General features: G+C 60.1%; 1 protein-coding gene across 1 annotated transcript; it reads left to right on the top strand.

Moving 5' to 3' along the window:
* Positions 1 to 10,259: 10,259 nt before the first annotated feature.
* NTN5 (netrin 5) lies at positions 10,260 to 17,601 on the top strand (the record flags this gene model as incomplete). The annotated part of the gene is made up of 7 exons (XM_079759814.1): positions 10,260 to 10,377; positions 11,653 to 12,303; positions 15,501 to 15,689; positions 15,803 to 15,952; positions 16,374 to 16,427; positions 16,644 to 16,724; positions 17,252 to 17,601. The coding sequence occupies exons 2-7, from the start codon at positions 11,673 to 11,675 to the stop codon at positions 17,599 to 17,601; spliced, it is 1,455 nt and encodes a 484-aa protein (XP_079615940.1). The 5' UTR covers positions 10,260 to 10,377; positions 11,653 to 11,672.
* Positions 17,602 to 22,592: the final 4,991 nt, after the last annotated feature.

Here is a 22,592-nt window from a genome sequence, read left to right as displayed (position 1 = left end):
TTCGTGCACTGGGCCTCTAGTAAGAAATAATAAAGTATTATTGTCATTTTACGCTACTGAGTTTGGAGTTGTTTGTTACGCAGTAATAGATAGCTAATACAGGACCTCCTTCTCCACTACCCCTCCCCCTCCTCCCCAACCCTTCTCCTGCTTTCTTCATTGTCAGCCCCACACCATGACAACTCCATCAAAGACTCAAGCAAGTAGACTGAGGCCCAAATTGGCTCTGGGGAGATGCAATATTATTAATACACAAAAGGAGAGGTGCCCATCCTCAGACATATGCACAAAATGGGGATTCAAATAAACAAGATGCTTAAAAAGCACTTAAAACAGGGAAGAGATGTGATCTAAACCAGGGCACCTGTTTGGTGGACATTTTAAATGGGTATAAATGATTGTTGTTAAGAGTTTTTTCTTTAATATCCAAAAAGGAGAATTACAACAATAAAAAGACTGGTATTTCCACACTTTAAAACACACTGAACACAGAGAACGAATAATCATTAGATTCAACTTTGGTCCATATTGGAGTTTCTCCGAGTGGAGTAAGCCCTGGGCACAGCAGGCCCAGGGGGGAGGTCACCTGTGCACACGGGCAACAGCTGGCCTGGCCATGGCCCCTGCGGCCCTGTGGGTCTCTGTGGCCCTACCCTGAAGGAGGGGACGCCGTCTACCCGGCCAACTTCACCCTGCCCCGTTCTCACTCCCGCATGACAGCCAGGTGGACGGTGTCCCCTCCTGCAGTTCTGTGACCTGTGGATGCCGGGTGTCTTTACTGCTGCAGCCCCAGGCCTGGTGTTGAGTCCTACCTGAGTCCTGCCATCGCTGTGAAGCCTCCCCCCGCCCCCATTTCAGGGGTCTCCCTCGCCACCAAGGGTATCTCCCTGAGATTCACCCCCTCAAATCCTGTTTTCTCTCATGTCTTTTCATAATAAAAGGGTAATATGCAAATCGACCAAACAGCAGAACGACCGGTCGCTATGATGTGCACTGACCACCAGGGGGCAGACGCTCAACGCAGGAGCTGCCCCCTGGTGGTCAGTGCGCTCCCACAGGGGGAGTGCAGCTCAGCCACAAGCTGGGCTGACGGCTGATGAGCGCAGCAGCTGCGGGAGCCTCTCCCGCCTCCACAGCAGCTCTAAGGATGTCCCATGGGGAGCGGGCCTCAGCTGTCAGTTGGACATCCCCTGAGGGCTCCCGGACTACTAAAGGGCGGAGACTGGGCTGAGGGACCTCCCACCCCAAGTGCATGAATGTCGTGCACCAGGCCTCTAGTGTCTTTTCATAAGGCCCCATTAAACCCGAAGCCTGGGTTCTTAGCTGCCAAAAACACCCACTCCCTTTAGCTGAGGGCAGGGATGGCTTCATCGCCAAACCCTCCCAGGGGGCAAGGACAACATATCTGGCCTCTGCTCCCAGAGCCGCAGAGGAGAGAGCAAAACTCCATCCCACCTTCTGGGCCGCTAGCACTCACCACGTCTCCACGGCTCTACGTGAACCTGAGTTCTAGGAGCGGCTGCCGAGGTAAGTTCTGTATTTTGTTCCTTTTCCAGGTGGCACTCTGAGGCACAGAGAGGTTAAGCCACTTGTTCGAGGTCACCCAGCCGAGAAGCAGAGCAGCCTGGATTCAAACCTGGGGGTCCAATCCTGAGCCCCTGTGCTGGACCCCACACACTGCCTGTCCCCGAGGGTGAGGGAGGGACACGTGCGGGGCTAGGGGCTGTTTTCTCTGGCCGGCCCCAGGTTGGCGGCGATGCCCACCCACTCGGGCAGGAAGGCCGCGTGTGGCTTGAAGACCGTGCGGAAGGGGGACTGGGGCAGGGTGAAGTTGGCCAGGTAGACGGCGTCCCCTCCGGCCAGGTAGGCGGCCCAGACCCCAAAGGTGCCCACGGTGAACACGGTGTGGTTGCACTGCGTGAGCAGCGCGAAGTCCTTGGCGGGGGAGCCCTGGCGCCCGGTGCCCGCGAACACCACGTCCCCGAGGGAGCTGTCGATGTTCTCCCGGCACCAGGCCATGTCATCGCTGGTGACCACGAAGACGGGGGCGGGGTGGCGGGCCCGGAACCAGTCCAGGGCCGTCTGCAGGTACCCGCGGTCGGCCAGCACGCCCTTCCACACCCGCGGCATGACGCGGACGTAGTCCCCGCGGCGCACGTGGACGCCCACGAAGGTCAGCTGCGGGGCCCGCGCGGCCTGCAGGGTCTGGAGGAACCGCTGCGCCCCGGCCCGCACGTGGTCGTGCAGGGTGAACTCCCGCAGGATCTCGGGGCGCAGGTGGTGGTAGAAGGTCCAGGAGCAGGGGTAGCCCGTGAGGCGCACGTACTCCCAGGGGATGTGGCGGTACTGCTCCTCCATCCAGTCGTGGAGCGGGTAGTCCCGCCAGGGCACCCTGCGGGCCGCGGCGCCCTGCAGCACCGGCAGGGAGATCCTGAAGATGGGGGCCAGCGTGCTGTGCATCTCGGCGGGGATGAAGGCCGGCCGCCCGTTCAGCTTGGCCAGGGCGTACAGCGTGGCGTACTCGCCCATCTGGTTGCCCAGGCGGCCGATGGCGTTGATGGTGAACATGCCCCCCTGGGGGAGGTGCCGGGGGACCGGGACCACGAGGCCCCGGGAGGCCCAGGGGGCGGGCACCAGGGCCAGGCGCTGGTGGCAGTGGAAGATGACGGACACCACAAAGATGATGAGGAAGAAGATGGTGGAGAAGGAAGGACAAGTGGTCCGGAATCCCATGGTGGCTGCAGGGAGGAGAAAGGACTGAGTCAGGAGGGATGGCCGGACAGCCCTCTGCTGTCTCACTGCCCCCCCCCCACCCCCCAGGTCACACATGTATTCACTCACTCAACTCCTCCTCGGGGAGCCTCAGGCCTGGGTCTGAGTCCCAGCTCCAGCCCCCACTGGTGCTGTGTGACCTTAGTCAAGTCACCTCACCTCTCTGAGTCCCAGTCTCCTCACCCGCTGAACAAGGAGGATGAGCTCGAACCATCTCATCTGAAAGTGCCCATTTTTGACTTACACCATCGCATATGGTCCGACCTAACAGACCGCCTTACTAGGTTTGCGTGAGGACTGAAGGAGTGGCATTGTCATTTGCAGGCAGTGCCTAGCATGGAGGAAGTGCTAAGTGTTGTACTGCCAGGCCACTTCCTCCTGAAGCTGTTCTGGGACGTTCACAGGCCCGGAAGGCGGCACAACAGGAGGCCGGGAGCACAGCTTCTGAGCCAGACGGCCCCGGTTCAGGTGTGGGCTCTGCCTCCCGCTGGCTGGGCAACCCTGAGCACGTTACGTTACTTAACTCCCTAGGCCTCAGTCTTCCCCTCCGTACAATGGGGTTACCCATAGCACCTCCGGGAACTGCGCTCCGGAGCCCCTGCCATGTTCAGGGCTTCCCGCTGCTGCTGGTGGGTGTGGTGGACTCACGCCAGTCAGACTCTTCCCCCCTTCCCTTCCCTTGGGTCCGGGCGGGCCTGCCACCGCCTCGGCCAATCAAACATGGCGAAAGCAAGGTTGTGCCTCTTCTGGGCCAGGACTTAAGGGACCAGCAGTTCCCACTTCCTGCTTCTGTAACCTGGGGGTTAACACGTGTGTACAAATCTCTGTGTGGACCGTTCTCTCTGCATCGCTTTAATATGAAGGTCTGTGATGAGCCTTTTTTATTTTTTGGGTAATGACTTTATTGAGACGATATTCAAGTATCATGCAATTCACTCGTCAACAGTGTGCAGCCCTGGCCAGTTGCTCAGTGGTTAGAGCATCAGCCTCTGGACTGAAGGGCCGTGGGTTCAATTCCCAGTCAAGGGCACAGCTTCAGCTATAGGTTCAATCCCTGCCCTGGTTAGGGTGCTTTTGAGAGGCAACCCATCGATTTGTCTCTCATGTCAATGTTTCTCTCTCTCTCTCCCCCTCCCTCCCCTCCATTCTCTCTAAAATTCAATGGAAAAAATATCCTCAGGTGAGAAATTGTTAAAAAGCGTGCAATTTAATGGCCTTTTAGTATATTCAGAGTCGGGCAACCATTACAATTTTTAGAAAAATTTTATCACCCTAAAAAGAAACCCTGTGGTCCTTAGTCATCCCCCCAACCTTCCCATCCTCCCTGCTTTAGCTACTCTATATAATTCATATAAACGAAATAACTCAATATGTGGTTCTTTGTGACTGGCTTCTTTCACTTAGTATCATATTCTCTTTTTTAATTGATTTTTAGAGAGAGGAAGGGAGAGGGAGAGAGAGAAACACTGATGCGAGAGCAAGACATCAATCCGGCTGCCTCTTGCACACCCCGTATTGGGGATCGAGTCCACACCAGGGTATGTGCCCTGACTGGGAATTGAATCGGTGACCTTTAGGTGCCCAGGACGACGCCCAACCAACTGAGCTACACTGGCCAGGGCTAGTATCGTGTTCTCAAGGCTCATCCATCCCGTAGCATGAGTCGGCACTTCATTGATTTCTTTTTATAGCTAATATTCCAGTGCCTGGATATATCTCGTTTTGCTTATCAATTCATCAGTCGATAGACATTTGGGCTGTTCCCACTCTTTGGCTCTTATGAATAGTGCTGCCGTAAACGCGTGTGTACAAATCTGTGTGGACCGACGCTTTCACCTCCCCGGGGATTTACCGAGGAGCGGAATTGCTGGGTCACGTGGTAACTGCCGACTAGTTTCAGGAGCTGCAGGCTGTTCTCCACAGCAGCTGCCGTTCCACTCCCATCAGCGCGTGTGAGGGTCTGATTTCTCCACACCCTCTCCGGGCTCGCTAATGCCTGCCTGTTTGCTCACAGGAAGTGTGCCATGCTCTCTCCTGGTGGCGCCTGCACGGTGGAGCCACACCCAGCTCACCTCCAGCGCCCTCCCGGCTCCACTGGGCTCGGCCTGGGCTCCGGGAGCTGGGCTTCCTGTCCTTGTAACGGGATGACTTACCCCTTCTTCAGGATTGCTTCTCTTTTGTTTTGTTAATCCTCACCTCAAGATAGTGTTTCCCCTTGTTTTTCAGAGAGAATGGAAGGGAGGGAGAGGGGGAGAGAGAAACATTGATGTGAGAGAGACACATTGACTGGCTGCCTCCCACTCTCGCCCCCACCAGGGGCAGGGCTCGAACTGCAACCGAGGTACATGGCCTTGACCAGGAATCGAACCCATGACCCTTTGGTGTGGGGGCTGACCCTCTAACACTGAGAAACGCTGGCCAAGGCAGGAGTTGCTTCTTTTTGAGTCGGGCTCTCCTCCAGCTCTCACATGGGCTCTCAGACATGGTCCTTTCACCCCAGGTCTCCAGTGCGTCCTGATCCGCTTTCTCCCCCGCCACCCCCCGCCTCTCCTCTGTGCACCCCTCCTCCGTGGTCACTCCACTGGCTACAGCTCAGGAGTCCCCCAAACCTCTGCAGAAGCCCTGGACTACGCGGCCTCCTCTCTCGGTCACCCGGCTTCCACCTCACCCATCTCTGCTTCCACCGGCTCCCTTGAATGCTGGGGCTCTGTGGGCTTGCCTGTTCTCCTCCCATAATCCAGGGCTCCTCCCTTGATTAATCTGACCCCTCAGGGAAATGGGACCATCCAGGGCCCTCCTTGAATGAAGCCGATGTGGCATGGGCTCCCAGCGAGGTCAGCTGGCTCTCACCACATGAGGACTAAGTGTGACATCCCACTCCTTCACTGAGGCGCACAGATTGTTCCCGAATTACGATCTTTCGGCTTCACAGGGTACGAAAGCAATACCCTCCAGTAGAAACCATGCTTCCAACGTTGAATTTTCACCTTTCCCCCGCCTAGCCATACTCAGTAGGGCACTCTCTCATGATGCGGGGAGCAGCAGCGAGGTGACTGCCCAACTGCAGGCTAAGGTAAGGTTGGCTAGGCTGAGCTATGATGTTTGATAGTTTGTTATGTTTTAAATATTATTTTTATTGATTTTAGAGAGGAGAGAGATAGAAACATCAATGATGAGAGGGAATCATTGATGGGCTGCCTCCTGCGTGCTCCCTCCTGGGGATGGAGTCTGCAACCCGGGCATATGCCCTGACTGGGCATTGAACCCTGACCTCCTGGTTCATAGGGCGATGCTCAGCCACTGAGCCACGCCCGGCCGGGCTGGTGGTTTAAGTCTATTAAATGCATTTTGGACTTATGACATCTTGAATTTTACCGGATGTAACCCCATTGCAAGTCCAGTAGCATCGGAGCAAGAAACGTCTTGCTTGCTGCTTTAGTTTCCAAAACCGCTAGTGAAACCCGCCCCAATGAGAGCCCCTCTTCTCACTGGGACAACTCTGTCCCGCTTTCTCACGCTGCCGCCTCGGCTCCCGCCTGGGCCCCCGGGGGAGGCTGCAGCCTCTAGCCAGCTCCCCGGCCTGGGCGCCTGGGGCGGAGGAACCAGCTCCGGACCAAGGTCCCACCCCCCGGGCCACCTCCACGGCGTGTGACGGGCAGTCACACAGGCCCTGACCGCAAACGGGCCCTGTGTTTGGTCTAAAGCTCTGCTCTCGGCCTCTAGAAACCCTCGGGAAGTGTGAACCAGGCACCCACGTTTTCATTTCGCACAGGATCTGCCGATCCAGCCCCGCTGCCGCGCTCAAGAGCTCCCTCTCCTGGCTGCTCAGGGGCTGAACGACTGCCGGCTGAGGAGAGCGGGGAATGGGGCTGAGGCGCCCCGGGGTCCTGCCACGCACCAGGCGCCAGGCGCTGGTCTCAGCGCTGACCACCCTGGGCTACAGTTCCTTACCACCACTTCCCTGAGATTGGTGGCAACCCCACCCGAAATGAACTCATTAGGGGACAAAATCTGGCCCGAACCCACGTGCGGCCATTTGTAGGTGCCTCTTAGTGTGAATGCCCGTGTGTTTTGCTGCAGAAACAATAACGTTTGCTGAGGGACACTGTCCAGACCCTGCCAGTGGCGCTACGTGGCACGCTGCCCGTGCAACCCCCCCCCCCACCCCCCGTGCCCAGACACAGCTTCTAAAACGTCCGGCCCAAAGTTTCAGATTCGAGACTGCAGGCCTTGGCCTGTCTTCGCTCATTCAGTCCTCACCATCGCCCAGGAGGAAGGTGCATTTTTATGCCCGTTTTACAGATGAGGAAACTAAGGCACAGAGAGGTTAAGAAGCTTGCTGGAAGTCACACAGCTAGGAAAGAGGCGGAGCCTGGACTTGAACCCAGGCCATGTGTTTTAAGGAGACTGGGCTCTCAATTACTGTCCTGGATTTCTCGAGCATGTCCTGAGGGGGAACACACGCTCCCTTGGGTTAACGGAGGGTTTGACCTGCCCTGACTCACGGGGCCCCTGCCAGTTCTGGGTGGGGTCCCACCCTGCTGAGCCACCTCAGAGCTGTGCCCTGGGAGGGCCCCTCTCCGTTCTGGGGCGCTGTGAGGGTGAAGGTGCCCAATACTTGAGGAAACCTCCCACCCAAAGTCTCCTTTCCAACTTGGGGGAAATGGTTCCCGCCCCCTCTGGCTGCCGCTGCCCCTCCCCCCCCCCAGGCACCTTTGTGGGTACTAATCCCCTCGGCAGCTCAGGCTCCTGAGAACAGGAGCCCTGGCCGGTGTGGTTCAGTAGTCAGAGCGTGGGCCGTGAATCCAAGGGTCATGGGTTCAATTCCCAGCCCAGCGCATGTACTGAGTCGTGGGTTCACTCCCAACCCTGGTCAGGGGTCAGGGGTCAGGGCACGTGCTGGAGGCAACCAGTGACACATCAATGTTTCTCTCTCTCTCTCCCCCCATTCCTCCCTCCCTCTGAAAAAGCAATGGAAAAAATATCCTCAGGTGAGGATCAACAACAACAAAAAGGGACGAAAGGGAGGAAGGCATAGCTCCCTCCAGATAACATTCGCCTGAGGAGCCTCTGTCCCTAGGTGGGGGGGGAAGAGAGTGAGACCCGAACCTTATCCCTGAATTTCCTCTGGCAGCAAAACCAGCCTCTGCACCGCCCGCCGTTCCCCCGCCTGGGCTGCTCCTGCCCCGATGCCCTTCAGGTCACAGCCCAAATGTCCCCTCCGGACCCCTGACCTCCGCAACCACTTCCTTCCTTGCTTTTGCTCCAAAGGACTTGCCACCTTCCACCGTGTTCTAGAACGAGTGGCTTCCTCCTTTCCCGTAGCGACCTCTCCTCGCTCGAGACTGTGAGCCTCACACGGACGGGCTCTGAGCGCGGCCACGTGTGATCACCTGTGCTCAGTGTGTGCACAGGGAGGGCCTGCTGATCGGGTGAGTGTGTGAATCCTGCACCTCCTTATCCTGTCAGTCACACCCCCTCCCTCAGGCCCCACGTCCCCTGATTTCAGGGTGCCTCAGCCCCCAACCCCTTTCTCTTGCAGCTAACTCCTCCTTACAGTTTACTTTCAAATCCGAAGTCCCGCCCTCGCTGGTTTAGCTCAGTGGATAGAGCGGCAGCCTGCGGACTGAAGGGTCCTGGGTTCGATTCCGGTCAAGGGCACATGCTCGGGTTGCGGGCTTGATTTCAGAGAGGAAGGGAGAGGGAGAGAGAGATAGAAACATCAAAGATGAGAGAGAATCATTGATTGGCTGCCTCCTGCATGCCCCACAACCCAGTCATGTGCCCTTGACCGGAATCGAACCCGGGACCATTCAGTCTGCAGGCCGACACTCTATCCACTGAGCCAAACCAGTTAGGGTTAATATATATATATATACTTTTTAAATCCGAAGTCCCTGTCCTGGCTCCCACGGGCCGGCCCCTCCCCGGAACCAGAAGCGGGGACTGCTCGGCTGTGGCCTCCCGCCCCCAAGGCAGGCTCTGGACAGAGGTCCGGCTCCCTGTCGGGCCGGGCCATGCGGAGCCACAGTCCATGCCGAGGCCCTGGAGGCCACAGCGGCACACACCTGCGCCTCGTCCTCCCAGGCCCTAGCTTTCCTCAGCGGAGGTGACAGAAACGGTATTTTTCTAGCCAAAACCACTCAGCAGGGAACAGAGTTGGCAGCAGCATTTGCATGACAATCTCACGACTGCAGCGCCCAGGCCGCTGGAAACTGGCCTGGGGAGGCCGGCTTTGAGCTCTGTCCTCGGGGTCCCCATTTCGGCTGCTGGAGCCACGGAGGCCCGAAGCAGTCCCCTCTCGCCCATCCCCACCTCAGAGAGCAGCTCGCGGCTTTGGGTTTCCCGGCGGCCGCTCTGCACCCTCCAAGATCGCCGCGTTTTAGGGCTTGAAAGCCCCTGACCTGGCCGCGCAGTTAACCCACAGCCGACAGAAGGTTCCAGAGGGAGGAGGGGCTGGCTTGGGGGCACGGCCCACCTCGGGGTGAGGGGCCCTGGCCCACAGCACCGCACGGTGGGGCTGAGCCGCCGGCGGTTCCAGGGGGCCAGTGTGAGTGCAGCGGGGACCCCAGACCCGGGAAGCCATCTGGCCCTGGCCCGGCCCATCCTACCTGCCTGGAGCCCCCTCCTCGGCCAGCCCGCGCGGGGCGCCCAGCCTCGGGCCCCTGGGGCACAGCTCGCAGGTCCCACGCGGCCGGCCAGGCGGGTGGCGCGGCTGGCAGGGGTCCCTGCGGGGAGAGGGAGGCCGCGGCTGGTGAGGGGATGGGGCAGGGGGGGCGGTGGTGGTGTTGGATTCTGCAGCTCAGCTCTGAGCTCCCGCCCAGAACCCCCACTAGCCGGGGGCCTGAGAACAGCCACTCGGCACTCACTCCCGAGGGCCCACCCGGCGGCCACGCTGCTGCGGGAAGACTGGTGAGACAGACGCTCTCTTCCTGGGCGCAGGTTTGACCCGCGTCAGGGGTGAAGGGCGGGGTGCTTGCAAAACAGCGGGGGGCGGGGGGGGGGAGGCCCAGGAGTCTGAGGCCCAGATGGACCTCCACGCTGCCCCGGGCCCGGGTCCCTGGCTCTGGGTCTGGTGGGAGCACAACCAGACTCTGTTCCTTAAAGGGGTTGGGGGTGCGCTCCAGCTCCCAGAGGGTAGGGGCTGGCCATCCGGGTCCCCAGTGGGCAGGGGTGGCCTCCGGGTCCTCAGGAGCATCGGGGACTCACGGTCTGGTTGCCCAAGGTGCTCAGGGCCAGAAAGGGGCCCGGCCTGAACCACCCGGGCAGGGGAGGGGAGCTGAAAGGGTGTGGGGCCAGGCCCTTCACGCACTGGTGCCCAGGGACTCCGGGCAGATGCCAAATGCCGGCCGCCCGAGCGCAAAATGGCGCCAGGCTCCTCTGAAGGGGCGGAGGGTGGTGCCCGTCATGGGGGGGGGGGGGGGCAGGGGGCCGTCTCTGCGCGCAGCGACAGCCCTGGGGACACTGGAGACTGAGACCAGGCTGAGGGAGGCTGGAACCCCAGCTGCACCCCCAGGTGCCCCCCAGACTCCCAGCCTGGGCCCCGATTCAGAGCCAGGGCACTGGGCAGTGGGGCCCAGAAAGGCTCCAGGACCCCAGACCTGAGTGAGCCTCATTGGGGCTGCGGCCCTGGGAGGGGGGGGGGGCGTTCCAGCGCCAAGTCCTTCCTAGCTCTGCCATCCTGAGGTCTGGACTTGTGGCCCCTTGGACACCCCGGCCCTGCCCTGCCGCTCTCTCTCCTCCCTCGACACACACCACCCCAACGTCTGCTCCCCCATCTGCTCCGGGGACCTTAGGATCCGTGTTGAACGTGGGGGCTCAGAGGCCTGGACCCTGAGGCCTAAGACGGCAGACTGCAGGCTGAGCTGATCGGAAAGTCCTCAGACCCCAAGCCCAGGGCCCTCCCACCAGGGTCCTGGGGGAAGCTACCATCTGCCTTCCCTGCCCCACGGGGCTCCGCGCCCGCTTCCCAGCCCCCCACCCCTGTCTGTCCTCCCCCTCAGCACGGTTCTCTGGGCTTTGCACCTAGGGGGGAAAGGGTTAAGGGCCGTGGCGGCTGGGGGTGGGTGGCGGGGAGGCCCAGTGGTTTGGCGATAATCCCCTCCGTGCCCCGGGTGTGGAGAACAAGGTTAGGGCTCCACGTGGGAAAGGGGCTCACTCTGATCCCCGTGGGCCGGGGCCTGGCCTCCAGCTTCTGATCGCCCGCCCGCCCGCACCTTCCCTCCTCCCCTTCCCACCGCCAGGCCTGGCCGGGCCTGCGGGGCTGTCTGCGCTCTTGATCCCAGATGCCTCAGCCGCAGCCTGCCCGCCCGTCTGCCCCAGCCCTCAGGCGCCCTGGGCCCTGCCCGACTCCCCGTGGACTCCCTGTGGACACTGGGTGCCCGGCCGCCCCGCCCGGGCCTCCCCGCCTCCCCACGGCCCTTCCCCCTCTCCTGTCTGTCTCGGTGGCTGTGCCTCTGGCCCCTAGTCTAGCCCTTTGTCTTGGAGCTTCATCCATTTCTAAACGCCCCTCCCCTGCCCAGCTCCGACCCACTACCCTGATCTGATGCCCTCCCTCAGGCTCGCCACCTGCGGCCCCCCCCCCCCCCCCGTGGCCTCTCCCCAGGGCCCCTGCCCCCCGACACTGACAGATCTCTCTGGGGTGTTAAGCTACGGATTAGTTCAGGCAAAATTCTCGATTTTGCTTGCGTTCTTTCCCTTTTGGGTTGTGTAAACAGTAATTCTCCCCAGATGGAACTATTTTCCTCGCTTCGAGGCAGCCGGGAGGGGCGCGGGCGGGGCGGGGTGGAATGCTGGGGTCTCGGGGGCCTGAGGGAGCTGGGAGGCTGACGCTTGAGGACAGCCCGAGGCTCTCAGCCTGGCCCCTCCTGTCCTTCCCAGGTACTGGCCCTGCTGAGACCATGCCCGTGACCTTCGCCCTCTTGCTCCTCCTGAGCCAGGCCACCTCAGACCCATGCTACCACCCGGGGGGCCGCCCCCGCTTCTGCCTCCCACCCGTGACCCAGCTGGCTGGCGTGGCGGCCTCCTGTCCCCAGGCCTGCGCCCTCTCCGCAGGGGCCGAGGGGGGCGGCAGGGCCCCCTGCAATGGCAGTCTGACCCTGGCCCTGGGCGGCTCCTTCCTCCTGGCGTCCGTCAGCCTGCGCTTCTGCACCCCGGGACCCCCCGCCCTGGTCCTGTCGGCCGCCTGGGCCACGGGAGGCCCCTGGAGATCGCTGTGGCGCAGACCCGCCTGGCCTGGCGCCTTGGGGGGCCCCGAAAAGGTGACCTTCCGCGCCCCGCCGGGCTCTAAGGCCAGCGTGGTGGCCAGTCACCTCCGAGTGGAGTTTGGGGGCCGGGCCGGGCTGGCGGCGGCTGGAGTGAGAGGACGCTGCCAGTGCCACGGCCACGCCGCCCGCTGCGCTGCCCGTGCCCGGCCCCCCCGCTGCCGCTGCCGCCACCACACCACGGGCCCGGGGTGCGAGAGCTGCCGCCCATCCCACCGAGACTGGCCCTGGCGGCCTGCCACACCCTGGCACCCCCACCCTTGCCTACGTGAGTCCTGGGCCCGCTCTCCCCAACCTCACCCCCCACCGGGCCCACCGTCCCTTGTCCCTAAGGGGCAGGATGCTCTCCCACCCCAGAGCTGCCTGCTCCTTGCTTCCCCCCTCACTGTTCTCCAGCTGGGGGTCCCCCCTTCTCCTCCCCCCACAGCCTCCCACTGCCTGCCCCGCTTCTCTGCTGCCCCGGACTTCCAGCTGCCTACCTGCCCATTAGGGGGATCACAATGATAATGACACGAATGACATCTTTCGAGCACCCAGCCCAGGGCCTGGCTTGCTGCAGGGGCTCCGATTACACCGCCTGCCAGGTTATAGGAACAGGGCACGGGACCTTTCCTTGACCCATTCATTGTGCAGCCACCACCTGCCATGTGCCAGGCGGGCACTGTCATCAGGCCCATCTTACAGACGGGGAGACTGAGGCTAGAGCTGGGAGGTCCCTTGCGTAAGGACACAGCCAGTAAGTGGCTGGGCCAGAAGCTGGACTGGGGGTCTTGGCTTGTCCCTGCCAAGCTCCCGTCTGCAGACAGGACTCCCTGCCCGGGCTCACATTCCGGCTCCTCCATGACCCTGTGTGACCCTCGCAAGTGACCTAACCTCTCTCTGCCTCCGTTTCCCCACCTGTAAAGCGGGGGCAGGAACAGTATTTCCTTTATGGGCGGCAGTGAAACTTCCATGAGCTCATTAATATACAGGAAGTCCTTAGAGCAGGGGTGGGGAACGTCCGGCCCTCGGGCCTTGTAAGGCCTGAGAAATCATGTGGCCTGGCCCTGCCAAGGCCTTAGGGGTGCGTTAATTAAATGTCTGACCAACGATAGCAGGCTGATTTTTAGGTTGGTAATATCGTATGGCCCGAGAATGACGTTATAAATATCCAAACGGCCCCTGGCAGGAAAAGGGCCCCCACCCCTGCCTTGGCGTAAAGCCTCATGGGGTACCTGGCACAAAGGAACAGGTTGTGGGGTCTCTGCCAATGTTGCCATCCCCCAGATACGGAGGCGAGGCCCAGCCCGCATCCATCACTTGCCCTGAGTCTCACTGCCAGCAGGGGCCGCCCCCAGCGCCCCCCTGTGCCCCCCCCACCACCACCACAACCACTGCAGGCCCAGGCCGGCCCAGGCTGGCTGCTCGGCGCCTCCTCCCGCCACGGTGCTCCCAGACAGCAGCTCTGAGTCTGGGCCCCTCCCTTCCCTGCAGAACCCCCTCCTCAGAGACAGCCCCCCTGCTCCTCCCACCTCAGCTGGTCTGAGTGTGCTTGTTACCAGGCCCTGGGAGGTGGCTCCACTCCACTGAGAGACACACACACAGAGGCACAAACACACACACAGACACACGCACCCCAGTTCCCTGGACCCCCCTCCCTCTGCCTCCCACGTTCTTTGCCCTTTCACCCTCTATCTCTTCTTGCAATGACTGACTTACAGGCCGTCCATTGTCCTCAGCTCCCCACTCTATCCTCATCCTAACTGGGGTCCTGCTTGATCCCCTGCCCCCAGCATCTCAGGGCCTCTGTTCAGTTGATCCTTTCCCACCAGCCAGGTCTGAGGGAGGGGGGGGAGACTCACATGGCCTGGGGGTGCAGCGGGGCTCATCCTGGGCCTGGGAAGAACCTGGGAGCAGGGGGGAGGCTGTCCCTCTGCGAATCACACCCCACACACACACACACACACACACCAGGCTGAGCTGGGCACCTCCCTCTGAACCTCAGTACAAGACCATCTGCTGTGCTGGAGAAGGTAGAACAGGATGAGACTAGCCCCTGTGGTGAAGCTGCAGGCTTTCCGGAAGTGGTGGCCCGAACCCCTCCCCCACCTGAGTTCTCCAGAGGGGAGTGAGGGGATGTGATCACCCTCCCGTCAGAAAGAACCCAAAGGTCATCACTAATTCCCCGACTACTGAGTGAGATCCCCACGGAACAGGGCGGAAACCAAGGCTCAGAGGGGCAGAGTCCTTTTCCCAAGAACACGCCGCCACCCCGGCTCCCTGATGACCTTCCCACTATTCCTCCGGGTCTCGGGACTTGCCAGTCCAGCCTCTCAAACCTCGTGGAGCCCACAGCTCCTTCCATCTCTCCGAGGAGTGGCCCATGGACCCCCCACCTCAGCATCTCACTTTTGGATGCTTGCTAGAATTGCAGGTCCCTGGGCCCAGCAGAAGCCCTGCGGGTGGAATCTGTATTGTTCTTTTTCAACGTTTCGCCCGGGGAATTCTGATAAACAGTAAGATTTGAGAGCCACGGCCTTAGGACACCGGATCAGTGCTCCCAGGACAGTGGTCGGCAAACTCATTAGTCCACAGAGCCAAATATCAACAGGACAACGATGGAAATTTCTCTTGAGAGCCAAATTTTTTAAACTTAAACTTCTTCTAACGCCACTTCTTCAAAATAGACTCGCCCAGGCCGTGGTATTTTGTGGAAGAGCCACACTCAAGGGGCCCAAGAGCCGCATGTGGCTCGCGAGCCGCGGTTTGCCGACCACTGTCCCAGGACAATGCCCACAGTCCTCACAGAATCCTGTGAACTATGTAAGAGCACAGGCTCTGGAGCCTGAAGGCCTGGGTTCCAATCCTGCCCCTGACCGCCCCTTAGCTGAGGTACCTGGGGCAGGTGCCTTCACCTCTCTGTGCCTCAGTTTTCACATCTGTAAAATGGGGGTGAGGATGGTGCCGGCCTCACAGAGCTGCTGCGAGAATGCCACACACCAGGCGCTCAGCCCCGGGCACCTGGCGCGCGGAAGCTCCAAAGGGGCAGGTACATGGGGTGGTTCAGGCCCTGCGTTAAGCGCTTTCTATCTATCAGGTTTCATTTAAACCGCATGGAGCAGATATTGTAAGTGTCATTTCACAGCAAAGGAAGCTGAGCTACCAAAAGGAGAAGTCATTCGCCCAAGGAACACGGTGGGACATGAACACGTCGGGTCTGACTCTGTAGCCCATGCCCAGAGCCCCCACTCTTTAAGCCCCCTGGCTTCACACCGTCGGGGGTCATCAGTCCCCTTGGGCTTACCCGGCTCCCGTGCCCCCATTTTAAAGACAAGAATAAAGAGGTTCTGAGACCCAGGCTTACCCCGGTACCCCCAGGCAGTCTCTTTCCCGTTGAATCCTCAGTGGATTTCCTGAGGGCAGTGGGAGAACACGGGGGACAGGGAACAGAAAGCCCGGCTCTGACAGGCCCCGTCTCGCTCCCAGCCTGCTCCTGCAACCAGCACGCCCGCCGCTGCAGGTTCAACGCGGAGCTGTTCAGGCTGTCGGGAGGCCGCAGTGGCGGTGTCTGCGAGCGATGCCGCCACCACACAGCGGGGCGGCACTGCCACTACTGCCAGCCGGGGTTCTGGAGGGACCCCAGCCAGCCCATCACCAGCCGCCAGGCCTGCAGGGGTGAGTGCAGGCCCAAGTCCCTCCGGAGTGGGTCTGAGGCAGGAGGGGCTTGGGAACGGGGAGGGAGCCTCTCGGGCCCAGACACCCCCATCCTAGATCCTCTCTTCACACAGCCTGCCAGTGCCACCCTATTGGGGCGACAGGTGGCACCTGCAACCAGACCAGCGGGCAATGCCCCTGCAAGGTAGGGGTCACCGGCCTGACGTGCAGCCGCTGTGGCCCTGGCTACCAGCAGAGTCGCTCCCCCAGGATGCCCTGCCAGCGTGAGTCCTGAGGGGCCGCCGTCCTGCGTGGGGTTGGAAGGAGACATCACAGATGTCCCGTGGACAAGTATGACGAGGGCTGGGTCCCGGGATGGGAGCGAGAGGCAGGAGGCCGGCCGCTGGCTTCAGGGGAAGTGGGGACTGAAAGTCCAGTCTCCTCGGTCAGTCTCAGTCTCGGAGAGGAAAAGGCTGGGGGCCTGGACTCCTCCATCGGAGGGAGGCGGGGCTGGGGGTGCAGATTCCTGGGTTTGAAGGAAGAAGGGGCTGGGGACTGGACTCAGGGCTGGAGAGAAGGGCAAAGGGCGCTTGCCCTCTTATGCCTGAAGAGAACAGATGGACAGCTGGATTCCTGGGGGGTGGCGGGTAGGGGGGAGAAGGGGGGCAGGAACTAAGGTTACATTTCTCCTCCGGTCTCTCATAGGAATCCCAGAGGCAACAACCACCCTGGCGACAACCTCTAGTGCTTACAGCTCCGGTAAGACGGGCTGGTGTGGAGATCCCCACCAGCAAGAGGCACTGGGGATTGGGCTGGTTGGGCTCCCCAGTGGGAATACGGGGGTGGCCCATTGAGCTCCGTCCCAGGGTCTGAGCACCCCAGCTGCCCATCAAGATGGAGTGCGGGGCTGGGCAGGGACAGAACGCTGTGGTCCCGGCCTCAGGAGCCCACTGCAGACAGCCTGACCCTCCCCAGACCCTCAGTGTCACAACTACTGCAATGTCTCGGACACCAGGGTACACATGAGCCTTCGGAGGTACTGCCAGCAGGACTACGGTGAGTGATGGCGAGAAAAGGGCCTGCAGCTGCAGAGGTGCCGGGAGGACACGCCAGCCCTCCCCTGGCCTTTTTCTCATCCTCAGTGGGAAGGGTGTCAGGCTCTAAAGCGCCCTTCCTGCTATAAGACCCAATGGACAGAAGACGATTGGGGGGTGGGGGCAGTGGAAGGGAGTGTTCCCTCCCCCACTATGCCTCCTCTTTCCCTCTGTGCCTGGCCTTGTCCAGGTTCACTATCTCCTTCAGCCGGCCATGTCTGAGAGAGGGAGGTGGCCTCCTCGGGGCGGAAGGAGAAAGGGGAACTGGTTGAATGGACCGGGCCCTTGCCTTGTCTTGCCCACCTCAGACCCTCTCCGCCTCCCTTCAGGGTCCCCTGTCTGAGCCTCAGCCCCCGCCCACAGAGACTCACCCTTCCTGATGTGATCCCCGAAGCCCACCCTCAGGTCCCAGCCTCTCCCCATCAGAACTGACCCTGGGGACCCTGGAGTCTCCCCACCACCCAGGCCTGACCTCTCTCCTCCCCTCAGTCCTCCACGCGCAGGTGCTGGCGGCGGAGGCGGCAGGCCAGGCCTGGCAGCGGCTGGCCCTGCACGTGCTGGCCGTGTACAGGCAGCGAGCGCGGCCCGTGCGCCGCGGCGGCCAGGAGGCCTGGGTGCCCGGCGCCGACCTGGCCTGCGGCTGCCTCCGCCTGCAGCCCGGCTCCCACTACCTGGTGCTGGGCAGCGCGGCGGGCGGCCCCGACCCCGCGCGCCTGGTCCTCGACCGCCACGGCCTCGCACTTCCCTGGAGGCCGCGCTGGGCCAGGCCGCTGCGGCGGCTGCAGCGGGAGGAGCGAGCGGGCGGCTGCCGCGCCCTGCGGCCTCCGACCCCGGCCTAGTGCCCGGGCGCGGGGCGGCCTCGAAAGCCAACCAACGCGCTAGGAGGAGCCCACAAGCCGAGCCTTTTACCTCGACGGCGCGTCCCTGAGCCAATCAGACCTCGCGGTGCCCCTGACGTCACTGGCCTGCGCCAGCACCGTGCAGGCGGGGAGGCCTCTTAACCAAAGGCAGCAAACTGCAAACGGGACCTTGGGTTCTCTGGCTGGACATCTGGCCCGAGTCCTGTGAAACTAGTCTCCTCAATAAAGTCTTAAGTCTTGAGGGATTTTGGCTACAGAGCCCTGATCTGTGCCGGGAGGGTTTCTGAGGGGCAAATGAAGAAGGCCTCGAGTAAATCCGCGGAGCCCATAGATGGCTACCGCTCCCTGAGAAAATGGCCAATCCGATGGAAGAGATGATATGACGTCACTAAGTGCTAGGCAGATTGTGTTGCCTAATGATTGGGTGAAAGCGAGGGGGTGGGGACAGTGGCTGGAAAAGGCGGGAATATGCCTTTTCAGGATAGCAGTGCCAGATTTCCAGAAAGTTCCAGATTTAGGAACTTTACATTCCCGAAGGACCTCAGGATGGTTTCTGAGAAGGGAATAAAAAGACTTTGAATAAATATCCGACAGTGGTTCTGAGTGGGGTCCACCTAGTCTGGAAGCATAGCCTAAGCCCTTTCCCGAGAGAATAGCCAATTGCAAGCCACAGAGTAGTATGACATCACTTGGTGCTAAGCAGAATTCCATCCTACCCAACAACTGGGTACCTACAGGCCAGAGGGATGGAGTTAAAAGGGCTGGACACAGTAAATACGATGGAATGGAAAGTTGTCATGGAGCTTCTTTGCCACCCTGACCTCTGCCCCCTGCACTTAAAATCAACAATACAATTTCAGTTTGGGTGACCTTTGCAGGAAAGTCACTAAGAGAGTGCTTTGAGGAAGTCTCAGAAGGGAGATGACTTGAAGTCCATTTGGGCTTAGGGAGCAACGCTGTTCCTTCCTTGAGAGAAAGTGGCTTCTCAGCCAATGGGGAGCTGGGGTGGGCCATAGCGTTATAGAGAGATTGGCTCCTCCAGCAATAATGTTCAGGGTATGCTCCTGACGAGACTGAAAGGGCAGGACACAGCCTCCAGGAGGACACGAGCTTGCGTCTGGCCTCCAGCTGGATCGAGGTGGGGGCATCCCTGAAGCAGGAGTTAGGAGTCCCTGGCAGTTCCTAAGTACAGTTCTCTGTTCCAGAAAAACGCTGTATTCCTTATCTTTGTCCTTTTCATCCTCTCTTGAAGCCAGTTCAATTGGACATTCTCCCCACCACTCCACCACTCCACCCTCATGTGCAGTCCTCATGTGCACCAGCGCCCTGGCCAGGTGTCCGGGCCACCCCCGCCCCGCGGCTCCAGCGACCCCGCGAGGCACCCTGCCCCTTGGGCGTGTCACACACACACACACACACACACACACACACACACACCCCTACCTGCCCGAGGCGTGTTCGCTGCTGTGAGAGCACCCGCCCCCCAACAACCACACACACAAAAAAAAAATCCCTCTCCCTTCCTCTCTGTAAAAATATAAATAAAATATATATTTTTTAAAAATAAAATAAAATTTAAAATTTAGTTCCTCCGTCGCATTCGCCACATCCCAAGCGGCTGGCGATTAGCGGGCTGGTCAGAGCGATGCGGGCCATTTCCACCATCGCAGGAAGGCCTGTGGGTGCCCTGCTCTAGAGCCCGTTTTCACGAAGATCACAGCCTCTGGAGCCAGACTGCCCGGGTTCAATCCCATCTCCCAGTTTGCTCATCTATAAAATGGGGATGATGATGATAATGATAGGGAGTAACCCACGGGCATATTGTGAGGGTTAAATGAGTTAATATGTGTACACCATGGGCTTAGAGCAGTGCCTGGTACAGAGTAAGAGCCATTTGAGTTTGTTGTTATTATTTAAACACACAGTGGCCACATCTCTCCCAGGAGAGCTCAGGGGGCTAGAACATAGATGGAGAAGAGAAGGCAGGAGGGTGGAAGAGGCCCAGAGGGGCTGTGGGAACCACCCAGGCCTGAGCAGCCCTGGCCCTCCTGCCTCCCACCCAGGGGCTGGGAAGGTAGGAGATGAAAGTGAGGAGCGGGCAAGCCCCATATGTTCCTCATGACCCGAACTTTGTTCCCAGCACCCGAGACGAATGGGCGTGAAATCCACATCTGGGACCCACTTCCGGCCTGGCCATTCCCTCGGGCACCGAGCCCAGCCTGTCTGCACTCTAACGGAGGTGGCACAGGTGGCTGCCGGAGCTCCGAGGAGGCCCTGCCCACCTCAGCATCGCCGACGGCTTCCTGCAAGAGCAGACGCCCAGGCGCAGCCACGCCTGAGAGTCATTTGCCCAGCAGAGAACCGGAAAGAGCAGTGAGAGGCAACCATTTCTGCAGAGGTCCCGAGGCCAAAGAGCCTGGTGTGGCGAAAGAGGGGAGACGAGGCTGGGAACCGGGGGTGTCCAGATTGGGGGGGGGGGGCTCTAGGGCCAGGCTGGGGGCCTGGGCTTTTCCTCGGGGGCACTGGGGAGCCATGGGAAGTCTGAGCAGGGGAGGGCAGAGTCCGCTGTGTGAGAAAGTGAAATGGACAGTCACTGACGTGGATCAGCTCACTGACGAGCCCAGGGAAGGCCTTGAACCCAGCGTGGAGGTCAGGCAACTCCCCTCAGAGCAGGTGACATCGGAGGCAGGCCGTGAAGGGCAGGAGGACTTGGTCATGCCCAGAGAGGCTTAGGGGTGGAAACTTTGTCCAAGGTGCTGGGAGCTATGGGGCAGCTATGACTAGGGGGAGGCAGGCTCAACTCTAGATGTATCAAGACCACTCTGGTCTATGGAGGGGTCCTGGAGGGGGAGGGGTCCTGGAGGGGGAGGGAGCCTGTAGGGGGGAGGGAGCCTGGAGGGGGAGGGAGCCTGGAGCGGGGAGGGAGCCTGGAGGGGGAGGGAGCCTGGAGGGGGAGGGAATTGTAGGTAGACCCTGTTTTTCCTGCCCTGTCAGTTCACCTGTCTCTCCCTCTCCTCTCTGGTTCCTTCCTTGTCTCTGCCTTTGAGAAATTCCATGTTTTTCTTATTGTCTCCCATCCCTGGGGTCGGCTGCGGTAAAAAATGACCACGAACGGTGTTGCTTAAAATAGCAGACATTTATTCTCTCACAGGTCTGGAGGCCAGAAGTCCAAAGCCCAGGAGTTGGCAGGGCCACAGCCCGTCCGAAGGCCCATGGGCCTCCGCGCATCTTCCAGCTTCTGGTGACTCCTGGCATTCCTTGGCTTGTGGCCGCATCACTCCACTTGTCTTCACATCCCTGTCTCTGTCTCGAATCCCCCTCTGCCTTTCTCTTATGAGGACCCTTGTGACTGGATTTAGGGTCCACCCGGATAATGTAGGATGCTCTTATCTCAAGGTCATTAACTTAATTACATCTGCAAAGACCCTTTTATTTTGCCAAATAAGGTCCATTCGCTGGTTATAGGTGGACATACCTTTCTGGGGGAGGGGGTATGACCATTCAACCCACTACATCTCGGGCCTCAGTGTCCTGTCTGGATAACGGGGCTAATACTAGCCCCACCTCACAGGGCAGCTTTCAGGGTTGAAATGAAGCCTCCGGGTGTGTGGCCCAGCCCTGGGATCTGGGAAACTCTGTCAGGGCGGCTGCCATTTCTTTCTGGTGGAGAAACATCTCCTTAGAGCTGGGTGCTTCTGGGGGTCTTTTTCTGCCACTCTCCCCACTTCTCTGCACATATGTCTCCATCGTGTTCTCTCCATCCGTCTTTCCTGTTTTTCTTCCCTGCTCCGCCACTCCCTAAGTGTCACCGGGCAGATCACCCATGACTTGGTTTCCTCATCTGTAAAATGGAACAACAGCCTCTGCTTCATAGGGCCGCTGGGAGGACTACCTGAGTGGCTCATAGCAATGCCCAGAGTTTGGCCTGGGATACATAGGTGCTCGCTGTTATTATTGGCATTATCATTACCGTTGTTTCCTTGTCTTGCCTCTTTTCCCGTCTCCACAGCGCCCTCTGTCGCTCGGACACATTTCTGCGTTTCTGAGTACCTGTCTCACCAACGACCCCCCTCCTCCGGGCCTAGAAAGGTCTGTCCCTGCCCCTGGCGCTGTCTCTCTTCCCCTCCCCACCTGTGACGGTCTCTAAAGAAGCCCACACGTTTCAGGCTCTTCCCTCCCAGAGGAGGAGTCCACTCTCTCCCCGCTGAGTGTGGCCGGGACTCAGTGACTCATTTCCCATGAAGGGATTGCGTGTGAGACTTTTTTAAAAAACATATTTTGATTGATTTCAGAGAGGAAGGGAGAGGGAGAGAGAGAGAAGCATCAATGAGGAGAGAGGATCATTGATGGGCTGCCTCCTGCACGCCCTCTACTGGGCATGGAGCCCACAACCCGGGCATGTGCCCTGACCCGGAATTGAACCATTGAATTGTGACCTCCTGGTTCATAGGTCGATGCTCAACCACGGAGCCAGGCTGGCTGGGCTGTGTGTGACTTTGGAGATTAGGTCATACAAAACCTCTCTCTCCCCCACCCTCCGCCCCCCACGGCTCACCCTGCGGGAGCTGGCAGCCATGTTGTGAGGACACTCAAGCAGCCCTAGAAAGGCCCGTGTGAGGAGGAGCTGAGGCCCGGTGCCCAGGCCCTGTGGTTGAGCCTGGACGTGGACCGTGCAGCTCCAGTCAAGCCTTCAGGCGCCTGCAGCCCCAGCCCACAGCCTGACTGCACTCTCCTGAGAGGCCAGGCCAGGACCACCCCGCTAGGCAGCTCAGAGGTTCCCACCCTCAGGAACTGTCAGACAGCTAGGCAGCTCAGAGGTTCCCACCCTCAGGAACTGTCAGACAACGACTGTTTGTAGCTCTAAGCCAGTCAATTTGGGGGTGATTTGTTAGGTGACAATGGGTAATTAATATGCCCCTCTCTTTCTGGTGTTTTCTCGCTCTCTCTCCTTTTCTGCTCTTTCTGGGTGT

The sequence above is a fragment of the Cnephaeus nilssonii genome, assembly GCF_951640355.1.
Source record: "Cnephaeus nilssonii genome assembly, chromosome: 20".
Taxonomy (NCBI): domain Eukaryota; kingdom Metazoa; phylum Chordata; class Mammalia; order Chiroptera; family Vespertilionidae; genus Cnephaeus; species Cnephaeus nilssonii.
This window is presented reverse-complemented; position numbering and strand designations above follow the sequence as displayed.